The 24632-nt window shown below is 41.4% G+C and overlaps 1 protein-coding gene across 9 annotated transcripts in view; it reads left to right on the forward strand.

The window, feature by feature from the left end:
* Nucleotides 1–24632, forward strand: part of ryr1b (ryanodine receptor 1b (skeletal)) — a 128421-nt gene that overhangs the window by 51950 nt on the left and 51839 nt on the right. For all 9 annotated transcript variants that reach the window (XM_081614644.1, XM_081614647.1, XM_081614649.1 and 6 more), the window contains 30 exons: nt 1264–1399; nt 1475–1635; nt 2670–2832; nt 2904–2990; nt 3791–4017; nt 4401–4845; nt 5769–6335; nt 7365–7565; nt 11669–11780; nt 12961–13104; nt 13182–13455; nt 14999–15116; nt 15208–15340; nt 15575–15669; nt 15751–15886; nt 15975–16158; nt 16969–17080; nt 17171–17291; nt 17989–18158; nt 19034–19254; nt 19389–19479; nt 19835–19975; nt 20567–20730; nt 21472–21550; nt 21628–21717; nt 21808–21948; nt 22296–22373; nt 22458–22533; nt 23513–23636; nt 24469–24584. In XM_081614644.1, coding sequence (XP_081470770.1) covers nt 1264–1399; nt 1475–1635; nt 2670–2832; nt 2904–2990; nt 3791–4017; nt 4401–4845; nt 5769–6335; nt 7365–7565; nt 11669–11780; nt 12961–13104; nt 13182–13455; nt 14999–15116; nt 15208–15340; nt 15575–15669; nt 15751–15886; nt 15975–16158; nt 16969–17080; nt 17171–17291; nt 17989–18158; nt 19034–19254; nt 19389–19479; nt 19835–19975; nt 20567–20730; nt 21472–21550; nt 21628–21717; nt 21808–21948; nt 22296–22373; nt 22458–22533; nt 23513–23636; nt 24469–24584 — 4907 coding nt within the window. The remainder of the gene's footprint in view (nt 1–1263; nt 1400–1474; nt 1636–2669; nt 2833–2903; nt 2991–3790; nt 4018–4400; nt 4846–5768; nt 6336–7364; nt 7566–11668; nt 11781–12960; nt 13105–13181; nt 13456–14998; nt 15117–15207; nt 15341–15574; nt 15670–15750; nt 15887–15974; nt 16159–16968; nt 17081–17170; nt 17292–17988; nt 18159–19033; nt 19255–19388; nt 19480–19834; nt 19976–20566; nt 20731–21471; nt 21551–21627; nt 21718–21807; nt 21949–22295; nt 22374–22457; nt 22534–23512; nt 23637–24468; nt 24585–24632) is intronic.

Here is a 24632-nt window from a genome sequence, read left to right on the forward strand (position 1 = left end):
TCTAAATTGTCCCTAGGTGTGAGTGAGTGTGTGTGTGCGTGGTTGTGTGTCTCTGTGTTGCCCTGTGACAGACTGGCGACTGGCGACAGAGACCTAATTTTGATGATACAAGGATATATATACATTTTTATTATTGTCATACCAGCTCACATTTGCATGTTTGTGATACAAAATTTGGACTTCAAGAAGCCAAATAAGTAATAAATAAATGATAGAAGAGTATAAGTAAATTGCACATTGCGACGTTTGAGGGGGGCTGCACAGTGGCGCAGTTGGTAGAGCTGTTGCCTTGCAGCAAGAAGGTTCTGGGTTCGATTCCTAGCCTGGGGTCTTTCTGCATGGAGTTTGCATGTTCTCCCTGTGCATGGTGGGTTTTCTCCGGGTACTCCGGTTTCCTCCCACAGTCCAAAAACATGACTGTCAGGTTAATTGGTCTCTCTAAATTGCCCCTAGGTGTGACTGTGTGTGTGTGCATGGTTGTGTGTCTCTGTGTTGCCCTGCGACAGACTGGCGACCTGTTCAGGGTGACCCCGCCTCTCGCCCGGAACGTTGGCTGGAGATGGGCACCAGCACCCCTCCCGACCTCACTGAGGGAAAAAGGGTGCAAGAAAATGGATGTATGGAAAATGAACCATCTATAAGCCTCAGGCGTGATAAATCTACGACTGAGAACATAAAAAAAATTAAAGTTACAAGAATAAAGTTCTAAAATTATGAGAACAAAGTCAAACAAACATTAAGTCGAAATAATATGACGATAATATTATGAGAATAAAGTCATAAAATTTGGAGGATCGTGGTATTGTGATCTTTATTCTCATAAGACTTTCTTCTCGTGATATTACAAATTTATTTTCATAATTTTATGACTTTATTCTTGAAATTTAATTTTCTTCTGTCTCTGTATGGCCTTGATACTCCGTCATACAAATCAGCAGGGGCCCTGAGCTCCAGCACGTTTGGTCAACTGTCTGCGCTGTACAATGGCTGCTGAAACCACTTGCTGCATTCTTGTTGGTTGTGCAGAAGGCTCTACTTCTGCTTTTCAAAGATGTACGGTTGTATAATTGTGCATCTGTTTGCAGCCATTTTCTCGTTGAGTTGGGGGCGTGGCCAGCTGCAGCTCATTTAGATTTAAAGTGACAAGACGCCTTAAAAAAAGTCATTCTGATAGGACCATGATCATTTTAAACAAAAAGATTTTCCTGTAGGGTTTATGCTACATTTTTCATTACATTCCTTCTTTTCCACTGTGAAAAACAGATTCTTCTCCAAAGCCAAGAAAGCTGCCATGACACCCCTCGCTCCTCCTCCTGCGCCTCCCACCGTCCCCCGATTGGTGGAAGATGTGGTCCCGGACGACCGAGACGACCCAGAAATCATCCTCAGCACCACCACTGTGAGGAAACCTCAACCTCTGCTGCTCGTCTCCGGAGGAGATAATAATTCACACATTTTCTTCTTCTCCTGTCAGTATTATTACTCGGTGAGGATCTACGCCGGTCAGGAGCCGTCCTGCGTGTGGGTCGGCTGGGTCACCCCTGACTACCACCAGTATGACCCCACCTTCGACCTCTCCAAGGTGCGCAACGTCACAGTGACCGTGGGAGACGATAAAGGCAACATTCACGACAGGTAAATGCATTTATGTCGAAAGAAAGTACACCCTCTTTCAGTTCCTAATACAGCATTTTTACAGTTATTTAAATCCAACTTCAGTAAAGATGAAACTAAATTATGTTAAAACCTAAAAATGTTTCAAATTTAGCAGTAATTTTTCTGTTTTGGGGAATTTTGGCCCACTTTCTTTCTTTCTTGGATCAAATCATCAGCAATTTAAAATTGACTATGAGGGATTTGTTATCATGTAGATGTATTAGATGTATTAATTTTTATGTCTTGCTTTCTACTGTCCATGTTTTACTTTGTTTCTGTACGTTTCTTGTTTTAAAAAATAGAGAGAATGTGATGAGAGGAAATGGAACGGCTGCGTTAACAATCTTCATCCACTTCAAAATAAAAGCATGAATATAAACATCTAACTTACAGTTAACAAAAACTCCAACACAGATGTTGAACTTTACTCAACTGAATGTTTACAAAACATCCAAATAAATTAGTATTTAGTTGATTAATTTAGTAAAAAGTAGCTACAGCGCTAAACCAAACATTAGCTCCACCGTTAGCGGGTTAGCATAAGTTTGCCCACAGCTGCTAACCGCGATCCTAGATGAATCTTTTGGGTTTTTTCCCCTTATTAGTAAAAGAAAATAAGATCAAAAATCTCTCATATGATTGAAAATTATTAAAATTTTAATTATCATCTGTACATTCAGACTTTGTACGTTAAATCATATATTTCTAAAATATTTTGTGAATATTTCTAAATCATCTCCACACATAAATGATTTTGATTGCAAAAAAAAAAAAAAAAATTACAAAATCCTGGAGGGACTGATCAGTTTCAAAATAGGTTCAATATTATTTAATGATAATAAGTACTTATCAGATGCAGACACAGGTATTAACAGTTTGTTAATGGGTTTTATAAACACCTTTTGTCTCAACCGGCCCTTTAAGACCATTCATGATCTTAATATGGCCTGAAATGAGTTTGATGTCCCACCATTAGATGTTTCATTCCTGTGTTTGTGTTTTCATGCCTTCAGCATGAAGCACAGTAACTGTTACATGGTGTGGGGGGGAGACCTGGTCAGCAACCAGCAGACTCGCTTCAGCCAGGAAGACATGGTGATTGGCTGCCTGGTCGACCTGGCAACGGGACTCATGACCTTTACGGCCAATGGAAAGGAGATCAACACCTTCTACCAGGTAAGACAGGGGTGGGATTCTAATGTTTGCTCTGGTAGTTTGCAGAAGGTTTTACCACTTTTCTCCTGCAGGTGGAGCCAAACACCAAACTGTTTCCTGCCGTCTTCATCCAACCCACCAATCAGAACATGGCTCAGCTGGAGCTGGGAAAACTCAAGGTTAGAGAAAAAAACTCACTTCAGCCTCTGCTAATCAGATCTAATATCCAATCATAACAAAATAACAGTTTTCAGGTTCAAGACCTAAATTAACTGGTAACCTTTGGATTAAAATGGTAACTAAGGGGTTTTATTTTAAACTGGAAAGTAAAGTAAATACAGGAAGGAGTTTAATTAAATCTTTCAAAATAAGTAAATGGCTCTTTTCATATGGATCACAAAGACAAAACAATTAAAACAAACATTAAGCAAAAGCCTGTCTGAATAAAAATGTACTTAGTTGTTTCTTAAAGGGACAGTGTTATGTAAAAGCAACTTTTTTGTTCTTTACATCAAGTCATATCATTCTCTCATCAAAAACTGATTCTTTTATGCATGTTTGAGAAATCCTTTACTCTCTATGGCAACCACTCAGCTATTCAAAATGCCTTTGTGGATGAAGCTCCGCCTTCGTGGACGAGGCTCCGCCTTCAAGGACGAAGCTCCGCCTCTAATCTGCAGTTTCCAAGTTTCTGTTTCAAAGAGCAGCTCCTTCAGACTAGCCAGCAGAAATTAGCAAACATTGTTAAAAGGTTAATAGAGGAGCCATGTTGTGATGACTTCCTGGAGGCGGAGTTTCAGAAAGAGCAGAAGCTTCTTAAAGAGACAGAGGCCCAATTTCAAGGTGTTAAATCAGGAAATGAAATTTCTTTTAAGTCATATTTTATATATGTAGCATTTTCATAGCATAGGTAGCATAGTTACTTAATTGTGCTGTAAAACGGCAACATAATATGTTGAGTCTGTCTCTCTTCTTCCAGAACATCATGCCGATATCAGCAGCGATGTTCCGCAGCGAACGGATGAATCCCGTCCCCCAGTGTCCTCCCAGGCTGGACGTCCAGATGCTAACTCCCGTCATCTGGAGCCGCATGCCCAATAACTTCCTGAAACCGGAGGTGGGCAAAGTGGGCGATCGACTGGGTTGGTCGGTGGAGTGTGTTGAACCGCTCATCATGATGGCCCTGCACATCCCAGAGGAAAACAGGTCAGAAAAACGGCTTTAAGACGATAAAACACGTTAATTTAGATTGCCAAATTACTTGGTTTAGAGCTGCATTGGAATAAGAGCATCAGCTGGCTAGCACACTGCTTATTTTTGGTATATTTTGTAGTACAAATATCTTAGTACACCTGAAATAAGCTAAAATTAACCAACAAGTAACTTTTTAGCAAATATACGAGCTTGTTTTAAGTCTATGATTCCATAAAATGCACATTTTAGGGCAAAACAACTTTGTTCACCAATCGAACCGAATCAACTGGTGTGAAAACAACATGATTCTTCACTTTGGTTTTACAGAGAAATGCTTCCTAAAAACGGTCAAGCGGCTCGATTAAAGTTGTTTTCTTGTCTTGTTTCTTTCACAGGTGTATTGACGTCCTGGAGCTGTCGGAGCGCCTGGATCTCATGAAGTTCCACTACCACACGCTCATGCTGTACTGCGCCGTTTGCGCCCTTGGCAACAACCGAGTGGCTCACGCGTTGTGCAGCCACGTCGACGAGTCTCAGCTCTTCTACGCCACGGAGAACACGTACCTGCCCGGGCCTCTGCGCAGCGGCTACTACGACCTGCTGATCAGCATCCACCTGGAGTCGGCTAAGCGGGCGCGCCTGGGCACCAACAGGGAGTTTATCGTCCCCATGACGGAGGAGACGCTCAGCATCAAGCTCTACCCCGACGTGAAGAAGGCCCACTCTCTGCCTGGCGTCGGACTCACCACCTGCTTACGCCCAAAGCTGCACTTCTCTTCGGTCAACTTTGTCGGCACAAACCCAGATATTTACACTCTGAGTCCTGTTTTTCCTTTACAGGTAAAGCAAACAGAAGGCATTAGCAGATAAATGACAGGAAGCTAATTATCAAATTAATGAGTTAATTGATTTTATCGGTCGACTAATGATTAATTGATAATCACCCACTTGAGTTTTCTATCGTTTTTTCATAATTGCCTAATTGGAAAAAAAAAAACTTTTAAAAATATAGGTAACACTTTATTTGAAGGGGTGTGAATAAGACTGACATGACACCTGTCATAAACATAAAGAAGTCTTTATAAATGTTTATGACAGTTGTCATGAAGTGTCATTCAGTAAATAATGACACTTTTAATGCAAAGTTGCTCTAAAAGTTGCATTGAAAGTCCATTAAAAGTGCCAACTTTGCATTAAATTGTCATTATTTACCCAATGACACTTTGACAACTGTAATAAACATTCATAAAGACTAATTCATGTACATGACGGGTGTTATGTCAGTCTTATTCACACCCCTTCAAATAAAGTGTTACCAAAATATTTTTTGCGAACTGTTAAATACTGAATGATATGGACAACAAAAAAAATCAGAACTCAGCAAAACTTATTGAAAAATGCGAGTTTTTATCAAAATGCAGGGCTCTGAAGGTGAAACTTAAGGAGCTTATATTTCACATGTAACTACATACATGTTTCAAACAGAAATATGGCGCACAAAGTGCATTTTTCATCCAAAACCAGACTTCATTTGGATCATTTCTCTTTCCCGGTGTGGTATGACCCTGCCATCTTTATTTCTGTATCAACCGGCTTCACTTAGCTATGACCAGTGGTGTCATAGCTGGCGGCCAAACTACAACACTAAAAGAAGGTCTTAGATAATCAACAGGAACTAATTTTAATTTAATAAACCATTAAATCGATAACAGTAAATTAAGTCTTTCCATCCATAATTGATGGTTTTGGTTTTTTCCCTGCAGGAGTTGAAAACCAGAGCCATTAGCATGGTAACAGAAGCTGTGCTGGACGGCAGCCAGGCAATGCGCGACCCAGTAGGGGGCAGCGTTGAGTTCCACTTCGTCCCGATCCTGAAGCTCATCAGCACGCTGCTCATGATAGGCATCTTCAACGACGAGGACACCAAGCACATCCTGAAGATGATCGATCCCAACGTCTTCAGCGGCAAAGAGGAGGAGGAGGAAGGAGAGAACGCCGAAGAGGGGGAAGCCGTAGAGGGGGAGAGCGAGGAGCAGAAGGAGGAGGAAGCTGTTGATGCAGAGCTTGAAGACGAGGGGGTCGGTGATGAGGAAGAGGAGCTGAAAGAGCTGGAGAAAGGAGAGGAAGAGGGCGGTCAGGCCGAGCCGAAGGAGGAAGGCGAGGAGGGCGGACATAAGGAGGAAGAGGAGGCTAAAGGGGGAAAGGTGGATGGAGAGAAAGCAGAGGAAGAAAAGGAGGAAGAGGCAGTGGAAGCAGAAGCCAAAGAGGAAGAGGAGGCTCCGGAGGAAGGACTACTTCAAATGAAGCTGCCGGAGTCCGTCAAGCTGCAGGTGATCAGAGTCTCGCCTCTGATTGAACAGCCTGAATGTTATCGTTTACATCCGGAAATGTCGCGTAAAACGCTGGAGGGCAAAAAATCTGTTTTTCTACTCGCCATTCACTGTGACGAAGCTGCTCCTGTAGAACAGCAGCGTTAACTAAACCAAACCTGGAGATGTAGGTACTATTACCATATTTTCCGCACTATAAGGCGCATAGAATAGACGCTACAGTAGAGGCTGGAGTTACATTATGCATCCACTAGATGGAGCTGCACTAAAGGGAATGTCAACAAAACAGTCCGACTCGGGTTGGCGAGGAGAGCCTTCAGCGACTGGGCCGGGGCGTGGCCGGACGATGGGCACCCTTCTCCGCTTGTGCACAGCATGTTGGTGGAGAACCTGGTGCTAACCGGATTATAAGGCGCACTGTCGGCTTTTGAGGAAATTGAAGGTTTTCAGGTGTGCCTTATAGTGCGGGAAATACGGTAATTATATCCAGTGCGCCACAGCAAATGGAAAATAACTCAGAAAAACGTTAAAGAACAACTCAAAACCACTTTTTTAATCACTCTCTGTGCCGGCTACGCTACACACAGACTCGTTGCCATAGCAACTGACAACAACAGCAACACTTTAAGTATCAGGATTCAACCAAAAACATGCAAACTTTTCCCACACAAAGAACATCCAGTTTTATGTTTAGCTGTTTATTCTTTGTTTTAGTGTTAAGTGATTGTTGTGCTAGTGTTAAGTGATTGTTGTGCTAGATTAGCCGCCGCTGCTAAATTTAAACTCCTGCTCTACCAACGATCTGCCAGAGTTGGTGTGTGGGTCGCCTTTTCTGTTAACTGAACCAAAACACACAGAATTCCACATCCACATGTCAAGGTTGTCAAAGTCCAGGCAGCATAACTTCCCTCTCCCTGAGTTTGTTTTAATTTATGAGATTGATAGATTCATTACCTCTGACCTGTTCGTTTCAGGTGGATACTGACATCTGATGTCAGTATTTCTGAAACTCTTGGCTTTTCTTTCCAGATGTGCACCCTGCTGCAGTACTTCTGCGACTGCGAGCTCCGGCACAGAGTGGAAGCCATCGTTGCCTACTCGGACAACTTCGTTCAAGACGTCCAGAAGAACCAGCGCGTGCGCTACAACCAGCTGATGAGAGCCTTCACCATGTCGGCCGCGGAGACCGCCCGCAAGACCCGCGAGTTCCGCTCGCCGCCGCAAGACCAGGTGCCAGCAGAACCAGAACCAGAACCAGGCCTGCAGGAGGAGGCTGAAATCAAGTGTAGAGTTTTATAAGCCTGGCGGGCCACCAGGCTTTATTTTTATTATTTTAAAAATAGAAATTTGACAGTCTAGACCAGGGGTCACCAACTCCAGTCCTCGAGGGCTACCATCCTGCAACTTCTAGATGCGTCTTTGCTCAAACACACCTGGATCAAATAACCTGCTCATTTCCAGCCTATTGCAGAGAGGAATGAATGCTGGTGAGGAAATTCAGACATTTTGGAGCAGAGGTGAATCTAAAAGTTGCAGGATGGTAGCCCTGGAGGACTGGAGTTGGTGACCCCTGGTCTAGATAGACAGATAGAAACTTTGGTAACACTTTATTTGAAGGGGGGTGAATAAGACTGTCATGACACTTTCATGAACATGAATAAACCTTCATGAGTATTTATGACTGTTGTCATAAAGCGTCATTTGGTAAATTATGACACTTTTAATACAAAGTTGACATTATTCAAAATGTCTTTGTTATGACAACTTGACATTAACCAAGAAATCATTACTGTTTAAACTTTACCTTTAATAACATAAAGTGACCTAATTTTTAAAGTGCAATTAGTAAAACTTTTATAAAAAATTTATACCAGTAATGATTTCCTGGTTAATGTCAAGTTGTCATAGCAAAGACATTTTGAATAATGTCAACTTTGTATTAAAAGTGTCATAATTTACCGAGTGACGCTTTATGACAACAGTCATAAATATTCATGAAGGCTTATTCATGTTCATAACAGATGTTATGACATTCTTATTCACCCGCCTTCAAATAAAGTGTCACCAAAACTTTATTTAGATCTGCATTTGTAAAATATTCAAATCCAAGATGGATGAGTTTACTTGTTCTTATGCCAACAAAAGAACAAAAATCTCAAGCTAAACTGTATTTTTAAAGGATTCTTGTTAGTTTTATGATCATCCAGTCCAGATTTAATGATGACTTGAAGATTTTTAGTCCATATTTCTAAATCTGCGAAACAAAAGTCCCCAGAACTACAAATCAGATGCCAACTTCAGGCTCATTAAAGGGATCACGCTCACGTTGTTTATTAATCGTTTATCGCTCGTCTGTCACTCCCTTTTTATTTTTAAATTAACATCCAAAAGGATCTGCAATAATTTCATGATTGTTGCATGTTTAGTTCTCTGTTGCATAGCAAAACAATTCAAATTAAAGCTCCGCGGAGCCTCAAGCGGCCCGAGCAGCCAAGCGCCGCTCCGGCCTATAGCCACCGCGGAGGACCCAGCACCGTCGCTCGCCTTGCAACGCGTACTCTTTTGCACAGTTGAGGCGCGCGTCCGCAAGGCAGTTCGCACCGTTTACTTCAGCATGGTTCCCTGGCGACACACCACAAATATGGTGCAGATCGGTCAATGTAGAGAGGAGATATTGATGATGGGATAATGTAGAGGGCGCTGTAGAGTAAAATCACAATTCAAACCTTTTGGGCTCTTTAGCATTTAGTACAGGTCAAACATATCCAGTTTGGTGCCAATGTGAAGATGCGTGTGTGATTCAGAGACAGTTGTATGCATATGGCGAAGGACAGACAGTTGGCCACGCCCCCATGAGTCAGAGTTCATCATCACAGTTCATCATCAGCTCATATTATGTCAGGTGGTAGAAGATTATTTCCATATGTATTACTCAGTAAAAATAAGACATACAGTAGAAAAAACAGCTGAATTCCTCTTAAAAGTGGGCGGAGCTAAGGTTACGTCATCATCTGACCATGAGAATGTAATGAGGGTTGGTCAGTAGTGAGACATAGGAAGTCTGAAGCAGCTGTGATCTTGTATGTGGAGGTTATGTCACTTTCATATTTTATGGCGAATAGTCAACATTTGGCACTTAGCCATGCCCAAATGCTTTTACATACAAAAATTCCTGTGATAACTTTAGACCTTTAATGTCTCAACTCTCTGCTGACTGAGTTTGAAGTCTGTATCTCAAACGCTGAAGGAGGAGTTCGATCAAATATGACGTCTCTGAAAAACGACAAATGGGGGCTTTTATCCAAAATGCCCGACTTCCTGTTGGGTTTGTACCATTGCTCCAAAAGAGTTTTTTGTAAATCTTAACAAGATACACCAGTATACCAAGTTTCATAATTCTAGATTAAAGCATGGCTTGGGGCTGATCATTTAAAAAATTCTAGGGGGCGCCGTAGAGTGAGATCACAATTCAACCCTTTTGGGCTCTTTAGCATTGAGTACAGGTCAAACTTATCCAGTTTGGTGCCAATCGGAAGATGCGTGTTTGATTCAGAGACAATTTCATGAATATGGCGAAGGACAGCCAGTTGGCCACGCCCCCATGAGTCAGAGTTCATCATCACAGTTCATCATCAGGTCATATTATGTCAGGTGGTAGAAGATTAATTCCATATGTATTACTCAGTAAAAATAAGACATGCAGTAGAAAAAACAGCTGAATTCCTGTTAAAAGTGGGCGGAGCTAAGGTTACGTCATCATCTGACCATGAAAATGTAATGAGGGTTGGTCAGTAGTGAGACATAGGAAGTCTGAAGCAGCTGTGATCTTGTATGTGGAGGTTATGTCACTTTCATATTTTATGGCGAATAGTCAAAGTTTGGCACTTAGCCACGCCCACATGCTTTTACATACAAAAATTCCTGTGATAACTTTAGACCTTTAATGTCTCAACTCTCTGCTGACTGAGTTTGAAGTCTGTATGTCAAACGCTGTAGGAGGAGTTCGATCGAATATGACGTCTGTGAAAAACAGCAAATGGCGAATTTAATCCAAAATGGCCGACTTTCTGTTGGGTTTGGACCATGGCTCCAAGAGACTTTTTTGTAGGTCCTGACAAGATACACAAGTGTACCAAGTTTCATAATTCTAGGTTAAAGAATGGCTTGGGGCTGATTATTTAAAATCTTCAAGGGGGCGCTGTTGAGACATTAGGCCACGCCCACAAAAAATCACACTGGATTCCTGTCGTGGGGACCACAAGGATCAAACCTAGTGAGTTTGGTGAAGCTGGGCTTTAAACTGTGGAATTCAAGGACAAACGTAAGGAGACGGCGTTAAAGGTCACTTCGCCACGCCACCACGCCCACCTGCTGCATCCAAACCAAACGGGGTTGGACACCCTAATACACCAACATGTCTTCTGTCTGTGGACACAGTTTCATGTTGATAAGGTGAAAGGGGTCAGATAGTGAACGTTCGCAGTAAAACATGACACTTCCTGTTCTAAGGGGGCGTGGCTTAGGTAATGTCAAAATTTCACAACTGGGTGCCGTAGGTCATCCAAAGGTGATCACACACAGAAAGTTTGGTGGCTCTGTGAGTTTATTTGTAAGAGATATAACAGTTTATTACATTCTGGTGAGTCAGTGAACTTTGACCCCTGGAACGACCCCTTCAGCATGCTCGAAAACTCACGAATTTGATAACTTTGACTCGGCCATGCCTTATGAACAATCTGACCAAGTTTGAAGCCGATCGATTGAAATCCCTAGGAGGAGTTCGATCAAATGCGACGTGTGTAAACGGCCAAAATGGGCTCAAAATCGGAACTTCAATCCAAAATGGCCGACTTCCTAGGACAGATGCACTATGACATTAATTGTAAATTCAGAGTGTGTTGGGGAGCTCTACAAGTGTACCGAATTTCAAGTCTCTACGATAAAGTAAGTGAATAGAAAAGGGTATTTTGAAAGTTGCTAGGGGGCGCCCTTGAGCCGTTTCTTCTGCGATTTTTGCGAGGCCCTTAAAATATGTAAATTTTCACCGGGCTCTATGCGGCCGCCAAGTTTGGTGAGTTTTTGAATATGATAAAGCCCCCAAAAAGCCAATTCATTTGGCGTTAGAAAAATAATAATAAACAGCACGATTACAATAGGCCTTCGCAGCGCTTAGCTGCTCGGGCCTAATAATGTTTACATAAAAGTAAGCAGACTGAAATCTATTTTTGATCATTCTGAATCTCTTTTGTGTACTTTTGTTTTGGAGATTTTGGCCAACATGACAAAGTTTGGACACCCATAAACCTGCTGACCTCATTATGTTTCTCTTGTAGGTTATTTTACTGACCAACTTTAAACACGGCCCAGAGGACGAAGACTGTCCCGTTCCCGAGGACGTGAGAGAAACGCTGGCCAATTTCCACAACGACATCCTGCTTCACTGTGGTGAGAACTTCTTCAAACGTTGATTGCTTTTGTCAATTTGAATTTAAATTTTCAGCTAGAAAGCAGTAAGAATGCTAATCTGTTCAGGGAGTGTTTTAAAGAAAACAGTAAAACTTACTTGTTTATATTCCCTCCAAGCAGAAACCCGAGGCAAAAATAATTTCTCTACAGTGAAATTTGTAGGATCAGGAGGATTTTGTTTGTGAAAAACAGTAAAGTTGATTTAAATTTAAATCGTGTTTTCAGAAAAACCATAAGAGATATAAAAAAAGCTGAATGATTTGAAGATAGCAGAAGATGTTGTGACTTGTCTAAAAGTTGAATGGAGTTTCTAGGTTGAAGTAGGCAGAAGTGGTAACCTGTCAAGGAGCGCAAAGTTTGATGACTTTTGTGGAATCCCTATTAATTTCAATGGAGCTGAAATTTTTCCGTAAAAGTTAAAATATTACAGATACTGTAAAAGCAGAAATTACCAAAAGTCTCCAGGACAAGGCGAATGTTTTGAGATGCAAATTGCTGAAATAAGTTGAAGTATGGAGAAGAAAAATGCCTGGAAGACAGAATAATGAGAAAGGAAAGCACCTTTTTTTTTATTATTATTATTATTATTTGATTTATTTCGAACAGACAGAAAAGACAATCAAGAAAACAGAAAACAAAATAAAATAGCATGAAACAAACGTAAGAAATAAAAATGTAGAACAAATTATTCTGCCCATGTGACCTGCAAATGTTATTTTCTGTTCGAAAAGGAGCAGGTAGAAGATATAATGTCCTACCCCGTTCCTACATGTCCATTTATAATCAATTAACTTTCAGAACATCAAAAAGAGACAACTTGTTTGATTATGTACAATTATTTAAACACTATTTATATCATCAATTACATTATAGACTATCAAACAGTTATCTTATGTATCATATTTTGAAATAAGCTCTGTTTTAATGAGTTTTTAAATTGGTTTACATTTGTACTTTTTTTAAAACTCATCATTCAATACATTCCACACATTTACTCCACACACAGATAAACAAAAATGCTTCCTGGTTGTTCTAATATGTTGTTTTTTAAAATATCGTTCACCTCTTAAATTATAACCACCAGATTGATTGATTGATTGATTGATTGATTGATTGATTGATTGATTGATTGATTGATTGATTGATTACGTATGTTAAGGAATTCACATCGAGCATGAGGCAGAGGAGGAAGAGGTGGACACGTCTCTGAGGGGAAGACTTCTCAGTTTGGTGGATAAGGTGAAGAACTTCCGCAAAAAGGAAGAAGAGGAAGTGCCAGAGGTGGAGGAGGAACCAAAACCAAGTACGACGAGCCGGAAAATCACCAGATCTTAAAAACACGTTTCCCCAAAATGAATTAATCCCCGATGTTTCACTCAGGTACCCTTCAGGAGCTCATCTCCCACACGATGATCCACTGGGCCCAGGAGTCTTTCATCCAGAACCCGGAACTGGTGCGTCTGATGTTCAGTTTGCTCCACAGGATGTACGACGGGCTCGGCGAGCTGATCCGCGCTCTGCCCAAAGCCTACGCCATCAACGCCGTGTCCGTGCAAGACACCATGGACCTGCTGGAGTGTTTGGGGCAGATCCGATCGCTGCTCATCGTCCAGATGGGTCCAGAAGAAGAGAGGCTTATGATCCAGAGCATCGGGTCAGAAGGTTTTACATTGATACGGTTTTGTTGTTAAAAGGTGACCTATTATCCAGCTTAGGATGGGTTTATGGTCTATACAAAACATGTTTATTGCATTTTTTCCACCAAATCATTCTTGGATGATGAGATTTTAATCTGCTCAGTTCTGCCTATTCTGAGTTCCTGGTTTTAGGTCTCTGTCTCTTTAAATCCAAGTAAGCTGCTTCTGGCCCCGCCCCCCAAATCAACTTTAACACTCGCACGTGAAAATGGCTGAAAACAGATGCTCAAGTATCCAGCCGTACATCTTTGAAAAGCATTAGTAGAGCCTCCTACTCAACCAACAAGAATGCAGCCAAAAAACGATTCTATAGAGAATGGCAATAATTAATCAATTCAGAATGAAAAAAATTATAATTTTTAGTCTGCTTACTTTTATGTAAAACTTATTAGAATTTTATTTTGATTTAGGAAAAATTAAAAGAAAAAGTTAAGCTGACCGAAGTTACAGAATTTTATTCACAAACCTATTTTTTGTTCAAATTTAAACTGGTGAAATTTGAACCTTCTAAAATTGTTTTAAATAAACGTTCTTTTTGTTTACACATAATTTAAACAGAGTCTCTACACTGAATAGAAAAATGGGTTTATGAATCGAAAATCATTTCTGAATTGAATCGAGAACCAATAAATTAGAATCGAATTGAATCTCTAGACACTGGAGGATTCACATCTCAAGTTTCTAGACGGTAGATCAACAACAAACGCTTTTTTTTTTCTTCCAGCAGCCATTGCACAGCGCATACAGTGGTAAAACCAGCTGACCAAATGTGCTAGAACTCCGCTGGGGTTGCTAGGTAACAGGTCTGCTGGGGTTGCTAGGTAACGGGTCTGCTGGGGTTGCTAGGTAACGGGTCTGCTGGTGTTGCTAGGTAGCGGGTCTGCTGGGGTTGCTAGGTAACGTATCTGCTGGGGTTGCTAGGTAACAGGTCTGCTGGGGTTGCTAGGTAACAGGTCTGCTGGGGTTGCTAGGTAACGGGTCTGCTGGGGTTGCTAGGTAACGGGTCTGCTGGGGTTGCTAGGTAACGGGTCTGCTGGGGTTGCTAGGTAACGGGTCTGCTGGGGTTGCTAGGTAACGGGTCTGCTGGGGTTGCTAGGTAACGGGTCTGCTGGGGTTGCTAGGTAACGGGTCTGCTGGGGTTGCTAGGTAACAGGTCTGCTGGGGTTGCTAGGTAACGGGTCTGCTGGGGTTGCTAGGTAACGGGCAGTGCTTGCTGATTTGTTACATTACGTTCTGGAGGTTTTTGAAATGGCTCACTTTCCATCCACCAACAAACATTAACTTATTTCCAAAAACCAGCCCGGGTGTTTTTTGTTGTTGTTTTTTTTAAGTGTTACGGCTGTTTTTAGTAGCAGCAGAGAACCAAATGGAAGCATAAAAATGAGTGTTTTGCATAGTAGGTCCCCTTTAAAGGTTGTTCCTGTGAGTCACGCATGGATGAAATCATTCTGTGACTCTTCCTCCACTCACATCGGTTACATATTTCCTGCTGTGTTGCAGGAACATCATGAACAACAAGGTTTTCTACCAGCACCCCAACCTGATGAGAGCTCTCGGGATGCATGAAACCGTCATGGAGGTCATGGTCAACGTGTTGGGTGGCGGTGGAGACTCAAAAGTAGTTTAAAATTCTTTCCCATCTTCTACTTTGAAGCACTTCTTCTTCTCCTTCCCTTCAGGAAATGGTGAAACCTTTGTTTTGTTTCCAGGAGATCCGGTTCCCCCAAATGGTGACAAACTGCTGTCGTTTCCTGTGTTACTTCTGTCGCATCAGCCGGCAGAACCAGCGCTCCATGTTCGACCACCTGAACTACCTGCTGCAGAACAGCGGCATTGGCTTGGGTCAGTGCGCTCAGTTTCAAACCTGGATGACATTCAGTCAAATCCAGACCTTTGAGAATGGAGTAAATCTGTGAGCGGAAGCTAATAAATGAGCAAAAGGAAAGAAATACCGAAAACAGATGCAAATTATCCTTATTCTAAAGAGGGAGAGTCATTGTACAGGAAGTTGCTGTTGCTTCGTGCGCTGCTGCTAGTAAGGTGGAGAACAGCTGAATTTCTTTCTTCCCCATGCAGGCATGCGTGGGTCAACGCCTCTGGATGTGGCTGCTGCCTCCTGCATTGACAACAATGAGCTGGCTTTGGCTTTACAGGAGCAGGACCTGGAAATGGTTGGAGCAATTTAACACCAAAACAAGTAAACATCTGTGTGAGGAAGAGCTTGGAATAATCCGTTTCCCTGCTTAACGTAGGTGGTGACGTATCTGGCTGGCTGCGGCCTGCAGAGTTGTCCGATGCTCCTGTCGAAGGGTTACCCCGACATCGGCTGGAACCCGTGCGGAGGAGAGAGATACCTGGACTTCCTGCGCTTTGCTGTTTTTGTTAACGGTCTCCTACCAATATTAGCATGAGTTAGCATGTCAGTTTAAATTCAAATCAGCGGTTTCCTAGACGTCCATCTTCCTCTTCCTCGCAGGCGAGAGCGTTGAAGAGAACGCCAACGTCGTCGTGCGTTTGCTGATCCGTCGCCCCGAATGTTTCGGCCCAGCGCTGAGAGGAGAGGGTGGCAACGGTCTGCTGGCGGCCATGGAGGAGGCCATTAAGATATCCGAGGACCCGGCGAGGGACGGACCAACAGTGAAAAAAGACAGACGATTCATGTGAGGGCGTGAAGATCGAACGACGGGAAATTAGGGGGCGTGATAGATGGGAGTAGATATCTGGCAAAAATCTTAGACATTTTCTGTATAAAAATGATATTTCTGAGCTTGAAAAGTTAAAAATATGCTATAATAAAACTCTAAAAAATTATAGATTTTCTGAAAAAAAAAGAAAAAAAAACCATCTGAGAATATCAAAGTTTGTAAAATGTTTGCTAGAAAAAAACTCAGAAATCTTCAGATTAATCTCAGCAATTCTGTGCAGAACAAGTAAATTTCTAAAAAAAATAGATAGAAAAAAGGAAGAGTTCTGCCAAGAAACTCATCTCAAAATTTTCTAGAAAAAAAATTTAACTTTCAGAGTTTGAAAAATCTAAAAATTTGATAGAAACAGTTTCAAAATCTTGGCTTTAATCTCAGAACATTTTTAACAATAACAAACCTCTCTGCCCCAGAAATGTATTAGTTTGAGAAGTAAAAAATTGGACAGAATAAAACTCAAATTTGTAAAATACTAAAAAAAAAAAAATTCTGGGAAAAAAAAAAAATTTCAGCTTGAAAAGTAAAAAATTTTCTAGATAAAACTCAGAAATTATTAAATTAATCTCTGAAATTTTCTAGAAAAAAATGGGAAACTTCTGAGTAGCAAATATAAAAACATTTCAACTTTTCAAACTCAGAAATGACTAAATTTGGAGATTAATCTAAAATGTAGTTTTTTCTCTACCTAATACGCCGTCATGAGATCAACAAGTTGATCAGGCTCACCTGAGTCCTTCTACGCTGTGCTGTGTTCTGATTGGTTGGCAGGTTTGGAGGGGAGGGGCAGCACGAGGAGAACCGCGTTCACCTGGGAAACGCCATCATGTCCTTCTACTCTGCGCTCATTGACCTGCTGGGGCGCTGCGCTCCGGAGATGCACGTAAGAAACAAGTTCAACCTGATTTCATGAGTGAAGTTATGGACTAATGAGTTTAACTGACTGAATGTCCTTATTTTTGTTAATTTGCAGCTAATCCAAGCAGGAAAAGGTGAAGCTCTACGAATCCGCGCCATCCTTCGCTCTCTGGTGCCCATTGAGGACCTGGTGGGGGTAATAAGCTTGCCGGTACAGATACCTGCCTACGGTAAAGGTATGCCAATGAATACTTTTGGATAAACAAACGTACAAAACTTTCAAATCTTAGGTTTTTGGAAAGCCTTGGGCTACAGGAAGAACCTCAAAATGTCTCTTTTTAAATTGCCATTTGCTGTCTGGTTAAATTTTTTATCTTACTTGTGCTGAACGCAGCTAACATTGAGTTTGATTATTATCTCAGCATCTACAGTCAAGAGTAAAGGAACAATCTGGCAGGTTTTATCATTACAGCCTCCTAAGGGCTTGTGGGAAATATTTTCTTTTGCGCTACCTCAAAATAAATTTGCAAATATGTCTTGGTTTATTTTGTATGCAGTCACAATAATAATTGTTATTAATTTAAAGAGCCTTGTGAAAACATAAATATACATTTTTATGCTATTTGGTGCAGAAAATTGGTGGAAAATCGATATATAACTGGTGTTTATGTTTGTGTAATATCTTTCAGTAGAGATCAGACGAAAAAGACACGACCAAAACTGTCAGATGGTGATATTATGAAACTAAATCAAAAAGAGTCCAAGTAGTTTGGGTGTGCAGCATAATGTATAGATCACTTGGAAAGTAGAGCAATGTGAAACCGAACTGCACCAGACCAAAAAGATTTCCTGGTGTTTTTTTCCGACCAGCTGGTCCATAATATTTTGGTGATTAATATCCTCTTTCATTTGTAATTTCCTTCCAACCCACAGACAGTCAGATCATAGAGCCAAAGATGTCTGCCAGTTTTGTGCCAGACCACAAGGCCTCCATGGTGTTGTTCCTCGACAGAGTCTACGGCATCGACAATCAGGACTTCCTGCTTCATGTGCTGGAGGTCGGCTTCCTGCCTGACATGAGAGCTGCAGCCTCTCTGGACACAGTGAGTAGGACGAAGAGAGTTTGAATGTGAACCCGTGGGCTAAACAAAACATGTTTATTGAACGTTTTCCACAAAATCAATCTTTGATTAAACAATAAATCATCAACAAAATATGTTGTGGTAGACATGTCGTCAATATCAGTAGGTAATATATCTGATTGACTATTTAGTTTATAAACTATTCACTGAACCGCCCGGCATTCTGGGAGATGTAGGCAGAGGAAAGGCGTTAGCTGCTCAGTCTCTCAGCTAAGCTAGGTTGGTGGAATACGCTAACACACTCACTCTTTGGTTACCTAGCAACTCATTCATTCTTTGGTTACCTAGCAACAACTTGTGGAGTAACTTGCGCAGCAGCAGCAGTTTAATGTTTCACCTCTTAACCTCTTAAAAATAAAAAGCAACGACATGGAGTGAAAACTGTGGCTACAACAGGAAAAGTGACACCATCTGTTAGGGATCATTTCAGATATTTACAACAAAAAACTAATCGGTAATTATCAATATTGATTTTCCTGCCAAATTGCATCATATCAGCAAGTGGTTTCTGGATGCTAAGTCAACAACAACCCATTGTACAGTTCATACAGCGGTAAAACCAGCTGAGCAAATGGAACTCAGACTGGGTTGCTAGGTAACGGGCAGAACTCTGCTGGTGTTGCTAGGTAACGGGCAGAACTCTGCTGGTGTTGCTAGGTAACAGCGCCGTGCCTGTGGAATACAAACTTGACATTTGGGAGGTTTTTATTTTCTTGTTGGCAAAAAACAGCAGAGTGTTTTTAGAAGTAGCAGAGACCCACATGGAAGAATAACAGCTAGCAAGAAGTGAGTCTTAGCTAACACGCCTCCTTCATCGGCTGTTCTGTCTGACTCAGGTGGCCTTCAGTACGACTGAAATGGCGCTGGCCCTGAACCGCTACCTCTGCTCGGCTGTTCTGCCGCTGCTCACCAAGTGCGCCCCGCTGTTCGCCGGGACGGACCATCGGGCCATCATGATCGACTCCATGCTTCACACCATTTACCGCCTGTCCCGGGGCCGAGCCCTGACCAAGGCCCAGAGGGACGTGATCGAAGAGTGCCTCATGTCACTCTGCAAGTCAGTATCACACATTCTGGAGACTCAACGTTAAAAAATGATGGTTGAATTTCATCTTGTGATCCAAACTCGGTAAAAGGTTTCTTTCTAGTCCATAAAGTGTCACTTATTAAGGGTTGGGGTGATCTCTGCAGGTACCTCAGGCCCTCCATGCTGCAGCATCTGCTCAGGCGGCTGGTGTTTGATGTACCCATCCTGAATGAATATGCAAAGATGCCTCTAAAGGTCGGCTTCCTGTTTAATCGCCTCTTATATTCTGTATTTCAGCAGGGATTGCTTGGCTCATTAATAACTACGAGTAACAATTTGTTCTTAATCAAATAATTAGACATAGTTTTTATTAAGTTTATGACTTTGGAAAGATGACTTCCAGCACTATGAATGCTGGAAGGACTGGTGCTGTCCAATCAGTCCTTTGGAAAATGGGGTCCAACAATTTTATCTAAAATACAGTTACATTAAATTTAATACCAGATCCATGCAAATTCACACGGGCACCTACACAATCTGTGGTTTTATGACCGTTTGTCTAAATATCTGCTATTATTAAATTTACATTTCACTTTTTTTTTTATTTCAGCTGCTCACAAATCACTACGAACGCTGCTGGAAGTACTACTGTTTACCAAACGGATGGGCGAACTTTGGAGTGACCTCAGAGGAGGAGCTTCATCTTTCTCGGAAGCTCTTTTGGGGAATCTTTGAATCGTTGGCACACAAGGTAAGAGATTAGTTTCAGCTTGTTTAGATTTCCATGACATGATTAGTTCACACAAACAGGAGCAGCAGCGGTTAAAGGAGAGTTCAGGTGTACTTGTTGGATTTTCTGTACATTTACTTGTTTATATCCTTTAGCTAAACCCATAACTTACAGAAAGGGTTACGAAGGATCAAATGGATCAGTATCGGTCCAGATACTGATTTAAAAAATGTAACTAAATTATGTACAACATATCAGCATAGCTAAAGTTAGCACATTAGCATTATCCTCTGCTAAATACCTAATTGGTGTAGTGCTTCAGCATTAGAGGAACTTATTTTACAGATTATGTAGAACAAATAGTGCGCTATTAACATAGTTGACGTTAGAGTGTTAGCATTAGCCTTTGCTAAATATCTGATTGGTGTATTGCTTTAGCATTAGAGGAGCTAATAGTTAGGATTAGTGCTTTAGGCTTAGCAAAGCTAATTTTTTAGCTAGCCATGCTCACCACCTGTCGCTTGTGCAGATATACCAAGAAATAGGTTAGAACAAGGTGTGACAAAAACAAAACAAATAGAAAGTAGTTCCCTTCTCTGATTCACTCCTCAGAAATTTGATGCTGAGCTTTTTAAGATCGCCATGCCGTGCCTCTGCGCCATAGCGGGAGCCATTCCTCCTGACTACGTGGACGCTACCTTCTCGTCTCACACCGAGAAAAAGGCCTCAGTCGACGCTGAGGGCAACTTTGATCCCAAACCAGTTGAAACCACAAAGTAAGTTCTCCTTATTGCAGTTTTTTCTGTATAAATTACGGCGCTGTAATGGATGTAGATTTGTTTTTGGTTATTACACTACAAAAACACTTTTCACATTTTACCAATTATTTTTGTCCCAGTTCTTAGTGGAGATATCTTTAGTAAACTTGAAATAATATAAACTGACTTCAAAGTAACTTTTCAGCAAGATGTAGGGGCTTGTTTTTAGTAAATAATTCCTTAATATTGATACAAAAGTTCCTGTTCCCATGTTTTAAGTGAGATAATCTGCCAGAGGAACTAGAACTGAGTTGCTAGGTAACGGACTGGGCTTAGCTGGGGTTGCTAGGTAACGGACTGGGCTTGGCTGGGGTTGCTAGGTAACGGACTGGGCTTGGCTGGGGTTGCTAGGTAACGGACTGGGCTTGGCTGGGGTTGCTAGGTAACCCACTGGGCTTGGCTGGGGTTGCTAGGTAACGGTGCAGTGGAACATTCTACCAGTGGAACTTTTGTATAAATATTAAGGAATTATTTGAACAAGCCTTTATATCTTGCTGAAAAGTTACTTTTAAGTTAGTTTATTTTATTTCAAGTTTACTAAGATATTTGCACTAGAAACTAAACCAAGAGTATTTGTTAAGGTTTTTGTGTGTTTGCAGTGTAGAGGTTAAATTTCTGATTTCAAATCAACCGTTTTCAAAAGCCAATCTGGATATTTTCAGTCCCTGAATGTACATTAAAGTCAGTAAATTCTCCCAGCACCATCATACCAGAGAGGCTGGATGCTTTCATCAACAAGTACGCAGAACACACTCACGATAAGTGGGCTTTTGAAAAGGTCAGTGAAAAACACAGTGTAGCATCTGATGGAAATATAGTCCTGTCTGTAACGTTTACCTCCAAATGGTTTCCCAGATTCAGAACAACTGGACCTACGGAGAGGTTCTGGACGAGAACGCGAAGACTCACCCAATGTTGCGGCCGTACAAAACGTTCTCTGAAAAGGTGACGATTCGTCTGCTTCCTGAAAAATGTGATTTTAAGTGATTTTTTTTAAATTTTGTTTGTTTGAGTTTATCTTTCATCGGGCCTCAGGATAAGGAGATTTACCGCTGGCCCATTAAAGAATCAATCAAGGCCATGCTGGCATGGGAGTGGACTCTGGAGAAAGCCAGGGACGGGGAGGTAGAGGTGGAGAAGAAGGCGTCGACACGCAAGATCTCCCAGACTGCTCAGGTACAACAGGCAGCAGAAAAACATGTTTTTACACTGAAAAAACACAAATAAGTAACACAAATTACTTCTTCTACCAATGTGATCAAAACATTTTTCCATTAGTAAAATGTAAAACTGTGCAATAAATCCACCAGTTTTATTTTCCTCGGGTTTTAATAGTTCAGAGTGATGGCAGCCGGGCAGCCATCTTGTTTTTTTGTTTTTTCTTATTTGATGTTTATAGCTTCTATTTACACTTTGAATTCATGTCAACACTACAACAAAATATTAAGATCAAGTTATGATTTTATATTTTTAATTACACGATGAAGTGATAATGATTGATATTTGTTTTTATTTGTCTTTAGGCCACATATGATCCCAGTCATGGCTACAACCCTCAGCCAATAGACATCTCAGGGATGGCTTTGTCCAGAGAACTGCAGGTATGCAAGTTTCTGTTATCATCATCATCATCCTATTCTGCTTTGAAATCTTGACAAATTGTTTCTCTTTTTCTCTTCATGCAGTCTATGGCTGAGCAACTGGCTGAGAACTACCACAACACCTGGGGCAGGAAGAAGAAACTGGAGCTACAGGCTAAAGGCAGGAGTTATTGTCTTGTTTTGAAGGGGATCTATTATGCAGAATTCACAGTTTTTACATGTAAAAGATCCTGGAGGGCATAAAGCTGCTCACTAACGATGATTAGCATTGGTTTTAGCTGTCGGTTTGTCAACAATAACGCGCTAAATCCTAAATGTACGCCTGATATATAAAAGAAAAACACTACAACAAGATAACAAGGTCCAAGGGTAGCATATTTCACAGCTCAGGAAAAAGATTTAATAAAAAATAAAATAAAATAGTGAGGCATAGGGAAGTAGGTTAGTTATGCTAGCTTGACTATGACAACCTGAACATGTAGATGTGCTGTGGAATTTTGTTAAAAAAGGAAGTTCAGTTAAAAAAGAACAAAAAAAGGTGACCCATAATATATCATTCTTATGACATCACACTTCTGTGAACTTTGTACCTGACAGCCATCTTGGTAGGCGGTTTCTATGGGCTGCTGAGCTAACAAAATTAGCTTTGCTGATGTAGCTTTTATTTGCTAGCTAAGACAGACATGTAGCCTACATGTTTGTTACTACATGTACTTACTCTGCCAGTCACCAGAACCTGGTTATTCACACAAAGAGTTTGTACGTCCTTTACGAAGCCGTTTAAAGAATGGCTTCCATGGACTTCAGGTGAAGATCCTCCATTTTGTACGCACTCTTTGTGTTCACTGGGCAGTTAACTATGTCATCGTATGAGATCGGAGACATCTTGTCCTCATCATCCGACCATTTTCCTTCTGCATCTCATACGAGTCGATCCTAACAGCAGCCATTTTGTTCAAGTATCTTTCTCTCGCACATTGGTCAAGAGTGTCTGCATATTTTATTTTTGTTGGTCTTGAAATCATGAGTCCGGTTTTAATAGCGTTGTGCTTGCTAAGATGGTGCAGATCACTTCCAGTTCAGACTAGTGGGAACTTTGTATTGGTCAGAGTCCTGACCAGGATAATGTTGTCCACCAGGTGGCGGCACACACCCTCTGCTGGTGCCGTACGACACCCTGACGGCCAAGGAGAAGGCCCGCGACAGAGAGAAAGCCCAGGATCTGCTCAAGTTCCTCCAGCTCAACGGATACGCCGTGACGAGGCAAGCTGGACGTCCAATCAATCAATCAATCCATCAATAGAACATTCCAGTAAAAATGGCAAAAAAACTAAACCCAGAAAAGCATTTTTGCTGATTTTTGATTGATTGGTTATGTTTGTCATTCTGACTGGATTCATGCTGGTGATGCCCCACACGCTACAGTTTTTAAGCTAATTTTGGCTAATATTAGCTTATACACTGAAGTGTGGAGACTGAATGGAGTTATTTCATGTTTGTCAATATGCTAATGATAACCCCCATGCTGGTATGTAAAATAAATATTTTAGCTAATTGTTGATTTATTAGTTATGTTTATCATTCTGACTGGATTCAGTCAACATGCTGCCCCACATGCTACTTAAGCTAACCTTAGTACTTTGGCTACTTTTAGCTGATGCACTAACGTTAGCATACTAAATGGAATAAGTTTGTTGCTCAACATAAGCTATTGATGACATTTTAGCTCACCTTAGCATTGTTGCTAATTTCAGCATCAGAACGCTGGGTTCCAACTGACGCGCAGGCTTTGGCTGGACCTTTTAAATATCTTCAGAAATGTTCTGGTGTTTTATTTATAATGTTTCAGAATCGACTCCAACCAGGTGGGTTTTTAGCCTAGACTTAAAGGAACTCAGTGTTTCGGCTGTTTTGCAGTTTGTTCCAGATCTGTGGTGCATAGAGGCTGAATGCTGGCAGCAGCGTTTTAAAGTCTATTCTCTGAGCTACAGAGTAGTAGAACTGGGTGAAGGTCCATCTTCCTGGTTTTAGTCAGAACGCCAGCTGCAGCGTTCTGGATCAGCTCGGTTCACTGACTGTCTCTCTTTGTCCTCAGGGGCCTGAAGGACATGGAGCAGGACATTTCCTCCATCGAGAAGCGATTCGCCTACGGATTCCTCCAGAAGCTTCTCAAATGGATGGACATCGCTCAGGAATTCATCGCTCATCTCGGTGCGTTGGTTTTAGGAGCCGAGCCGCCGTTTCATTCCTACGCCGAAC

This window comes from Poecilia reticulata, chromosome 13, assembly GCF_904066995.2.
Source record: "Poecilia reticulata chromosome 13, P_reticulata-male-v2, whole genome shotgun sequence".
Lineage (NCBI taxonomy): Eukaryota > Metazoa > Chordata > Actinopteri > Cyprinodontiformes > Poeciliidae > Poecilia > Poecilia reticulata.